Source organism: Poecilia formosa, unplaced genomic scaffold (assembly GCF_000485575.1).
Source record: "Poecilia formosa unplaced genomic scaffold, Poecilia_formosa-5.1.2 Scaffold25, whole genome shotgun sequence".
NCBI classification, from domain to species: Eukaryota; Metazoa; Chordata; class Actinopteri; order Cyprinodontiformes; family Poeciliidae; genus Poecilia; species Poecilia formosa.
The window spans coordinates 1,552,278-1,563,198 of NW_006799964.1; the positions used below are offsets into that span (position 1 = coordinate 1,552,278).

The following is a 10,921-nucleotide window of genomic DNA, read 5'->3' on the forward strand; positions in this document are numbered from 1 at the left end:
TCTGGCTGTGTTTCTATGGTTACTGTCACCACTAGCTTCTCACCCATCGGCACTGGCTGTGATTTTGCTCATGAATGTGTGTTTCGTCACAAAACCGCAAGACAGGCTCTGCAGTTGGACTTCTTGACTATCCGAGTCTTATTTCTCAAGACGTTTACCCCCCAGCCTCGTCTTTATCTGCTGCAGGATGGCAGCTGGCTTTATTTTTAAACACATACATCACTTATTTACTCAGATTGTATTTAGATTCATTATTTAGATTCATTCACTCATTATTGAGTCAACACCTTGGAGTTGAGTAAATCCGCACACAGCTGCTCTCCTGTCCGTCCGCATCACATCATTAAAGAGATTTACTTTGCCACGAGCCTGAAGTTGGACGACACAGAACCACAAACAGCATCTCAGAACTGATCGCATCCTCGACTAATGCACAGCAAGATTCCCCCGCTGGCCTCCGCAGGCCGCACAGAACATCCTGCGGCTGCGACGCGCACTTTGAACCAAGCAGATGGCAGATCTTTCATGTCTGTCACTCCTGTATCAACAAGTTACATAACTGACCTCATTTTCTTTCACATTTAATTCAAAGCTGGTTACTTCGTTTTTATTAGGCTGCATTTCTTTCATTGTATGCGCCACTTGTTCTGTCTTTAAGTAGGACGGGAGCGCCACCGTGTGGTTGACGTATTGAACAGCGAATGTTTGTGTGTTTTATGAAGGTGACTTATTCACATGGGGGATTTGCCACCAGTGTCCTTCTCTTACAGGCCAGGCATAAATAAATACTTTTGCTTTTGGACTATCCAGTTATTTGGGGGATTTGTATCCAGTGAAGCTTAACCTTCTCTGTGTGATAATATTCAATTTCCATTTATATGAAATTATATTTAACTTCGATTAATGGCTCTTTTTTTTGTAATTGTCCTTTAGCAGGCGTTGTTGCTGTGAAGGATCCGGTTCCTCTGTCTCCTCTCGAACCCTCAGCGGCGGCGGACACAGAACAATCTTGTGCAGAGAGGGGAAGCTCTTCTTTGATCAATGACCTGCAGCCTCACTGTGTCTCCATGGAAACCCCATACCTCCCACCCCTAACACCAAAAGCTGAAGACGGACTGGAGGAAGACGACGAGGGCGGCGGTGCACTCACCATCTCTGAACTTGCATACAGGTCTTTAAAGTTGCATAAACATAGATCATAATTATATTTTAAATTTTATGTTCGTTTATTTCACTGACCAAGTAGCAGGCAAAAGAGTAATAAGTTGCTTCAAGACTACTAGTTAAAAAAAAGGCGTAATTATGTTTGTATCTTTCTAAATCGTAACATGTCAGACTAAACCTTTCAGATCAGTTAGAATTTACATTTTTATTTATATTTGCCGACTGCTACAATAAGGAGGCAGAATGTCAAGTGTTGTTTTTTAACTCTTTTCATATTCAGAAGTTCAGACATATTTTCTACCGTTGCCTTTTTAACTCTATGACCTGGTCGAATGTTTTTGGGTATCCTTCCACAAGCTTTTCACAAAAGCTCACTGAATTTTAGCCTGTTAATCCAGCATGAACTCATCTAACTTATCCAGGTTGAGAGGCCATCTTGCCAACAGCCTTTGAGCTCTACCTAAACATTTTCTTTGCCATTTTATGAGGTCTTTAACTCACTTTGTAACTAATCTGGTGGTACTTTTAGGCTAGGACTTCTGCTGTCACATAAAGTGAAACATTCTTTAACATATGTTAGTAGAAGCAATCTGCATGCCTTGTATGCACCTGCAAATGTTCTCTGGAAAAAAAACTGCCTAGTTGCATTTTGCTATAGCATCTTTCTGATTTCATGAACATCTTGTCTCCCCTCTCCAGCCCCTGCGCCAGCATGCTCCCCACCCCAGTGGAAGACAGCCAGGGAGGGGTCAACCAGCTCTTCTCCAGTCCTGTCCAGAGTCCCGCTAGACTGCTGAGAGAGCTCCATGCTGACCCCGACATCCAGGCCCAGTTGGAGGCCGAGAGGGAGCGGGACCGTGAATTTGAACGCACTCGCCTGGCCGCCAGAAGCCGAATGAGCGGAATCCTAGCCAGCAGCCTGCGGCTGCTTTCGTCCAACGAGAGAGTCAACACCTGGGTGCTGGGGGTAGCCAGGTTCGTAGCCGTGCTCATGGGGGTCCTGCTCATCACTGTGCCCACACTGCTGCTGCTGCTGGAGTCGGACATCGACGTCTCGTTCCTCCACGAGATCCGACAGACGCCAGAGTTTGAGCAGTTCCACTACGAGTATTACTGCCCGCTTCGACGCTGGATTCTGTGCAAGATCAGCATGGCCATGGAGAACCTGTGGTCTGACTAGGCAAGTCAAGACGGAGAAAGGGAGAGAAATCAGTGATGAGTCAAGGAAAAAGGAAAAAGCTGGGCCCAAATGTCTGTCTAAACATGTGATTTAATGTGAAATGTCTTAAAAAGCGATGCCTCTTAAGGTAGACAATTCAACCTGCCAATGAGATGAAGGAAAATCGCTTGTTTGAATTGAGTCAGTGCGTGCTAAACATTTTGGAAACAAGCATTGTTCTTTCTCATTGGTAGAACGACTTACCTCTTAGTAAAACTGAAACTAGGGAGGGAAATCCTTCTTTATTATGAAGTTGAATCACTTGATAAGACTGACATTTCTGGCAAGAACTACCTGAGAACAAAAAGGGAAGTCATGGAGGGAAGGGAAACTGAGAAATGTATTAGTTTTATTGTTTTTATTTTCTTATAGATTTGAAGGCCTCTCCACTCCTGATGCCGACGAGTTCAGGCAAAGCCTCTATATTAGGCGTCACAAACTGTTCTGATTGGTGTTCATCCTTCGAACCAGATCACCTGATTGGCTATCAAGTCTGTCAGTCATGATGGAGTGGGTGGGAAATGAAAGAGTAAAAAATGCATACTTACCAGTAAACAAAAGCAACAATCTGAGCAACAGATTAAAAAAAAAAAAAAAAAACTACACCAAGACATTAAAAATTGCTACCAATATCAAATAAGTTGTTTTTAAAGTTTTGTACATTTTTATGTGATTCAGATCTTTCAGGAATTTTTCAGTCAGAAGATCTACTTTGAGCTTATTTTCAAATTAAGAGTTTACAAAAGATTACTAAAAAAAAAAGATAAAAAAGCTAATTTACTGCAGTTTATCAGAATGAAGGGTGTTGAGAAACTATTTTTTTAAGACTACCGTCAACGGGTGTTGTCTTTGTGGTAGAAATCTGGTTTTACTCCAGCAGAGGTTAGAGCACAAATCTTTCAGCTTTTTTCGGATTATTTGATGTCATTACGAAGGAAAGCCGTAGAGAAAAACAAACCTGTGTGTGACGTTAGGATGTCCTTTGTGGAACCGTTAAGTGTTTTAAATGTTAGCTCGTGGACTAGCGTTCATCGTTCAACATGATACTTTCAGCAAATGCAGCAAAGAAGAGAAAAGAAAAGAAAAGAAAAGGGAAGTGAAGTGAAGACGCTTCTAAATAGTGAAACTGAGAATTGCTGTTTGAATTGTGATTTTGAAAAAGTTTGTGTTGGCAGAAAGTTAAGAAACAAGTGAAACGTGAGTCTTTAGGTTGGTTTGGTTGAATGGTTCTCATACTTTTGATTACAAGTACCACCTTATTGAACACTAAGTACTACCAACTGGGTCAGTGCCTCTCTGCCGTTTGACTTTGCCGGTGTGAACAAGCCATTTCACACACGCAGCTAAAACCAGATATTTACATGCACTGTAAAAATAAGCAGATTATTTTTTTTGTCTTTGTCTCACATTGAAGACAAAGACAATGTGAGACATTGTCTCACATTGACATTGTCTGAATGTATTTTCATTTGCTAAATGTCAGTAATGAGAACAAATTACTGTCAGTTATAGCTCATTACTATAAATTCAGAGGTTTACATACACTAAAGGTTTGAGAAAACCCAGACGACGTTGCCATGGCTTTGTGAGCTTAAGCTGCTTGAAAACATTGGCCGTGTAAAAATCTACTAGTTTTATTGTTTAGGGAGGTTGAATACATGTCGAATTATTAGTTGCTGCAGTCTTACTTAACAATTAGTAGGTTTTTAATTTGGTGCCCATTTCTAATAGTCATCTTGCTGGTAAAAACAGATGTGTTTTCCTTTTTTAGGCCACAGATATTTATTACCCAACTAAGCCACTCCTAATTCTGACTACATTTACTATTTGGTTCTGTTTTATGCGTCATGTCATTGACTGAATTTGAAATCTTATCTGAAAAACAGTCCCTTTTTACTTTAAGAGCTGTTTTAATGATTTCTTTCTCCTGCATGCGTTACACTCGCTGTTTGTTTGCCTATAAAATCGTCCGTTACTTTTTGTAAATACCCTGAATTTAGCAAATAACACTGATTTCCAACTCATTTTCAGACCCAATTTCACTGATAAATCAGACACTGCGTAATATTAAAACTAGCAGTGGCGCTTGTACCACAATGTGAGAACCACGGGCCTAGTCCAATCATGCAAAGCATTCACTGGTGTAAAAGAAATAATACCAAACATATTTACCCAACACAAACACAAATTTGAACTGATCTGTATTCATTCTTAGGATGATCTGTAGAAATGCCTACCTTTCTAGGTAAAGTCACAAAAGTATTTAAGGAGATAATTGCTTGGAAAAGTAGTTGAGGAAGTTGCTGCATTGGAGTATCTTACCGTCATTCAGTTCTTTGTTTTGTGAAGCATTAACGTAATACAACAGAAGAAAGTCTGGGATAAAAATCATCCGTGACTGAAAAATATTCAACTATCAGTAAGTTATTAATATGTAAAGGCTACGAAAGACAAACAATGGTGAGCACGGGACTTGGTTAGACCAAAAGAAACTATAATATGTAGCTTACTCTCAGGAAAGCTCAACTGTTTATGTTAACATGAAAACAGATGTCACACAAGGGATACATTAACACACATTACAGTCACATGTTGTGCTTTTCTGGACACCAAAGCAGTTTATGTGGAACAAGATATTATTATGGCTGCAGATTGTCTGCCTAATTTAATCAGCTGTGTATGCATCATGTCATTCTAATAGGAACTGGAACACAAAGTGTCTCCTTCAATGCGCTTTTACTGACTAAAGTAACATTTACATGCAGATGTCACTTTTCATCCAGTCTGTGAGGCTGCAGCATACAGTCTAACATCAAATTCTCTTCTGATGTCTTATGATCAGCTGTATTGCTATGTAACTTTATACACTTTATGCATTGCACGTTTTATGCATAGAAAATATGCAGTAACAACAGAAACATGTACTTTAAGACAAAGCATTTATTTTCCTACGACAGCACATGCACTGACTTTCATAGGTGAACCCAAGCAAAGGGCCAAAACGCTATGACGGCGTTTTACTTTAAATGTCACAGATCTGAGTTCAGCTTTGCTTCACTAGTGAGGATGAACCTGCTGACCCGTATGCACTGACACTGTAACATAATTCCCATCCAATGACAGACAAATATGTCTTTTTTTCCCTAAATGTCATGACATCAAAAAGACTTGTGATACTTTGCAGAACAAACAAACAAACAAAAAAAAGACTATGTAAAAACATCATGTGCATTTATAAAGACATAGTTTGTCACTGGTTTTAGTCTTTGATTGCTGTGCTGCAACTTTTATATTAGTTCACTGGCTCCATTAGCTCTCATTGCAAACTGCATGTCCTCATGTGTAAATATTGTGTTTATAGTTGTGGTTTAAATAAGAAAAAAATAAGAAAAAAAAGAAGAAAAAAAAGAACAGGCCCACTGCAGGTAAAGATTTTCCTCCTTTCGTCCCTATGTATGTCTTTGTGTAAAGAGGCTTGGCTGTCTCATCCATTTTAAAATAATGCATGTTATCTGTGTTTCTGTCAGCTGAGAGAGGAACATTCATCCCACATACTCTGGAAAGCTTTGGTTCTCATTCATAATTAGGCTTTAATTTTATTTATCTGCTTGACGTTGGTTACGCGTGGTTTTCTGTTCTAACTCTGTAAGAGCTTCCTCTCAGATAAAGCATAAACACCTTCTTAAATAATTCAAGAAGTTTTGGAAATGTACATTTCTTCTGGCCCCCAAAAAGAAGCTGCTTCATCATGCTACGCTATGTCACTGTAAGCCATTAAAGCTAAGCTAATCTCATCGCTAACAGCATGCTTGCATGTTAGCTGCCAAAAACTGGATTCATGTGATTTTAGTTGAGAGAAACATACATTTAACAGGACTCCAGTCATTGTCAACATATATGTTCAGTTTGTGAAAGCAAGTGTAAAAATCCTTAACCTCTGCAAACAATGAAAAAAACCTTTTGGTTCTGAAAACTCGCCATAGCCTGATATGACATGTAGCACGGAACCGTAGCTCATATTTCTGTTAGCATTCTTTGATGGCATTTGATTGATATGAGTTTGTGGCTCCTGTTTTGAGCTAAATAGCCTCCCGTGTTTGATAACCCAGTAGTTTGATGGAGAGTAGGCCTACAGCTGATATTGGTTGTGATTTGAATCATGATAAATCATAAAATGATGCACCAGCTGATGTCACTTGAGTTGTTAATGATGTGGTCCTTTAATCATAATTTCAAATTCAAAACCGAATTTTCTGTCATTTAAATCAAATTTGACAAATAAAATAATACCTGGAATTTAAATTGTATAAAATTATCAACTGTTTTTAGCAAATGTATTTAAGATTATAAAACTCAGGTCTTATATATGCAAAAAATGCTGGATAATAAGTAAAAGGGTGCGGGAAGTGTATTAATTCAGTGTTTTGTGTGCATGTACAGTAGCAGATTATCTTGCACGGTTCCTCTGGTGTTTTTTTCATTTGTCAACCAAACTGATTGTTTTGAAGGTTATGTGGTTACAGTTCCCATCAGAAGTTTACATACAGCCATCATGTGACATGGATGTAATATTGATTTGAGGATTTTACTGGAACATTTATGTTTTGAGTGTGGAGAGGTCAACATTATTCTGAAAGTTACTAGGTTTCCTGAAAGACAGTAGCCAAAGAATCTTATTAAGTGATATGTCAGTGGAAATATCGGGGGCTATACATTTTATGATGAATTATTTATGGATTAAACAAAATCCACAGTAAATCTGTGCACTATCTTCCAAATTATTTTATGTTGTTTGTTGTATTATCTATCCAACCTGGAAAAAGTAAAATTTCAATTCATTACAAAGAACCCAAAATATGATGGCTGTATGCAAACTACGGACTGGGGCTGTAGTTTTTGATGTTTAAGTTTATTTTTTTTTTTATTTTTAGACAGTTCTTTTTGTTGTTTGTCTCTTTTGGATTTTTTTTTTTCTTTTCAGTCTCTTTGACTAAGCCACTCTGGGAGATTTTTCTTTTTAAAATCAATCTAAAGAAAAAAGAAAGAATAAAGAAAACCAGAGACAACCAAGCCTTATGAATTTTGTGGAGTAAAACTTTGAATGTTTGTATGTTCTAAAAATAAACATGGATTGTTTTCTATGTTAATACTGCCACAATAAAGATCCCTAAAGAATATGGTTAATATGGTCTTGTTTATTCTTTTAGCGATAATCTGTCATGTCAAAATAATCAGGAAAGATCACAGGCAATTCTATTATTTAATGTATTTTATGACAACCTTGTCTCCCTCTTGTGGTACATTTTATCAACTACGTTGTCTGTTCTCTTACTGTATAATAAAACACATGGCACCAACACTACTGTAGATTAGGGGAATTCAACAATATTTCCAGTTTTCACTATCAGAACCAGTTTCATTAGTTTTTCATAAACCTTTTGAGAAACAGGAACCTTATGGTGGAGCTTGATCAGAAACGCTCAAGATCCTCCTTCTGCGTAGAAAAGACCAGAACAATGCAACTAAGATAAGATAACTTAAAATAAACACAATCACTTTAGCTGATAAGACTTGACTCATGTCAGCTCATCTTATTGTCACTCAATGTCTTCTTTATCAGGCGCACCTTGCTGGAACCAGGTTGGAAAATCCGGTTTCCTTCATTTTCTGTAACAGTTGGAGGCGTTCTTTCAGATATTTTTGGTTCCACCACATCTCAAAGGTGCTCTGTTGGATTGAACTTGACGGCCTTTGGAGCTTTGTGAACATGTTTTTCCTACAGGAAGTAGCCTTCAGAAGATGATTACACTGTGGTAAAGAGATGGACGTGGCTACATCGAGGCTCAGTTTGACTCTGGCAAAAAACAAGGCTCAGCTGAAAATCAGCTTGAATCAAGAAAATTATTTTTAAAAAAAAAGCTCACACCGTTAAATCACTAACTAATCACTCTTGATTCAAGCCAGGGATGGATCCTTGCTATTTGTATAGTTTACACCAAAAGCTGATGGTTACATCTGAAACCAGGCAACATATTTTAAATCTGTTGCAACAGAGTCTACTGAAATGTAGACTTGGTTGCTTATTTTTAGTTCCAGTCGTTGTCTTCTGCTTCTGTCGCCCATCTTCTTCAAGTCTTGGTGTTTGTATCTTCAGAGATGGTATTCTGCATACGTTGTTAAAAATGGATGGTTATTTTAACTACTATTGTATTTTTTACTGTCTAAAAACTAGTCAGCCTGTTGCCTGACACTCTCGTAAGAATTTAGTCCAGGTTTCCTTTACATGAAACAGCTGACAAGTAAGTATTAGATAACGAACACCAAACGACGATGATGGCATTTTGATGACCCAGTGTGATTACAAATCTTCCTCACTGTGTGGTATATTTGCAATAAAAATGATTTCACATGAACTGAAAACATGTTGCAAGGCACCAACAAACTCCGCTGTAGAGCAGTCTCTACATGTTTAGTCAAAGGCACCTTTACAAACACATCTGGCAGGAAAAATCAAGTTCTTACATCAGATGGTAGATCGAGGAATCTGTGTCATCAGGGGGAAATGTTTCTTACAAAAGAAGCATGGGGTTGCATGCAGCGAGTGCCTCACAACTCCAAAAAAAAAAAAAAAAAATAGACCTAGAATATGAAAGACTTGTTTTATAAGCAGCTCAGTCATGGGTTTCACTGTTGGAAAAAATAGAGAAGCAGGAGATGAAAAAGCAAAAAATAAACAGCAAGTAATTTTTAAGATTAAGAATCCTTGTTCTGCATGAAACAGACACCATAAAGAGAGAAGATTAAATTCAGCATTAAAACACGCCACAAATCCTTAAAAAGGTTTTAAAAATTAGCCACATTTTGTCAACATAAAGAAACCAAGTATTGTGACAATTTGACTGTGAAAGACACACCTGCAGCCATCAGAGCTCAAAGCAGATATTTGCGATGAAAGAATACTCTTGTCAAGCTTGTGCTCACGAAACTTTATGGCAACAAATGCAGTAATTTTATAAGGAATCTGATGAGGCTGTACAGCTCACCTGCAGAGCAGATCCAATTTAGGAAACTCTTGCATTCATAAATAATAGAGGAATCAAAATATAACAATTTTTACAACTTTTCCTCTACAGTTGGCAGAGCCATCTCCTCGTCTACAGTAAAAAATAACTTGGATGAAAGTTGACTAACAGTGGTCACCTTTTGAACATTAGTGTATGTTGGGAAGATTTATATGAATATCAGACTGGAGGAGGAAACTTTGGAGGAGAAGCTTGGAGATCTAAAAGACGGAAGACTTTGTCAGGGATTTCAAAGGGAAATGTTGTGAATCCAGTCTGCCTACGTAGTTCACCACAGCAGAGAATGGCCGAGAGTGACAAATAATTATTCAAAAGGAAAAAAATTATAGGAGCATTTAGGTAGATGGAGCAATATTTGTTACAGTTCTGACCAGCATTGCTGAGTCCGGGTGCATGAATATACACCCGGACTCGGTGTATATTTAATAACAATATTTGTAAATCACAGTAGCATGAATGGAAGCAGCTGAAAGTCTCACTTTTTTCATATAATCAGTCTGTTAATCTGCTGTACACCATTGCAGCTATAAACATTATTTCAAAGACACCCTTTAGCATATTCCTTATTTGACAAAAGTCTTTCTTCAGTTAGTTTTTCTAAATATATATACATACATACATATATATATATATATATATATATATATATATATATATATATATATATATATATATTCCAGCAACTTTTTCAAAAGTTTCCTTAAAATCCTTTACCTTCAGTCACACATTCCAACTTCTTGTTTGCATCTACAGTCATTGTGTGCTATAATAAATGACTCCTAAATTGTAAATACAGCTTTAGGAATGTTTATAGCTTACATACATTGCTAAACAACAAACTAAATGTAATTAGTAACTAAAGCTAAAACATTCTCCAAATTTTGTGGAAAAACTTCATTTATCTGAATCCCAATTAGGTAGTCCACCAACAAAAAAAACATTTTGTTGCGTCATGTTATCTGAGTTTGTCGTCTTCACACTTCTCGGTCAGTCACCGACCCCACACCTCTAAAGCTCTGACACAACATTATGTCCAGGAACGTATCCGTAGGATTATGTGATCCAGTATTGTAGGTTTGGCGCCGACTGGCCTGCTGGTTGCAGATCACAGACTCTGTGAATAAGCCTGATGAACTCCCAAACACAGAGAATATTATTTCATATACAGTCGGTAAGTGGAATGTCCCGGGCTTTTCCAAGCAGCACATGGCGTGTTCTCATGATGTGAGTATTTCCAATGCATCAGCGAACTGCACCACTCCCTGGACAAACAAAAGATATCCTAGAACTGCGCTTTCAAGTGTAAGTCATGCCTGCACACAGCCTGCAGAGCCTGTGTTTCCCTATGAAGCAATGAGCAACAGTAACAATAAACAATAAAAAAAACAACTATGTGAACAATTAAGGAAAAATTTTAAAGAATACAACACACACACACACACAAAAAAAAACACAA

The 10,921-nt window shown here is 37.8% G+C and overlaps 1 protein-coding gene across 12 annotated transcripts in view; it reads left to right on the forward strand.

The window, feature by feature from the left end:
* frmd3 (FERM domain containing 3) overlaps positions 1 to 7,562 on the forward strand; it is a 48,926-nt gene extending 41,364 nt beyond the window's left edge. For 6 of the 12 annotated variants that reach the window (XM_007548081.2, XM_016669494.1, XM_016669495.1 and 3 more), the window contains 2 exons: positions 934 to 1,171; positions 1,864 to 7,560. In XM_007548081.2, the coding sequence (XP_007548143.2) occupies positions 934 to 1,171; positions 1,864 to 2,344 (719 nt within the window). In that variant the 3' untranslated portion in view covers positions 2,345 to 7,560. Of the gene's footprint in view, positions 1 to 933; positions 1,172 to 1,863 lie in introns of all 12 variants that reach the window. The other 6 variants (XM_007548082.2, XM_016669496.1, XM_016669492.1 and 3 more) reach the window with 3 other exon arrangements.
* Positions 7,563 to 10,921: the final 3,359 nt, after the last annotated feature.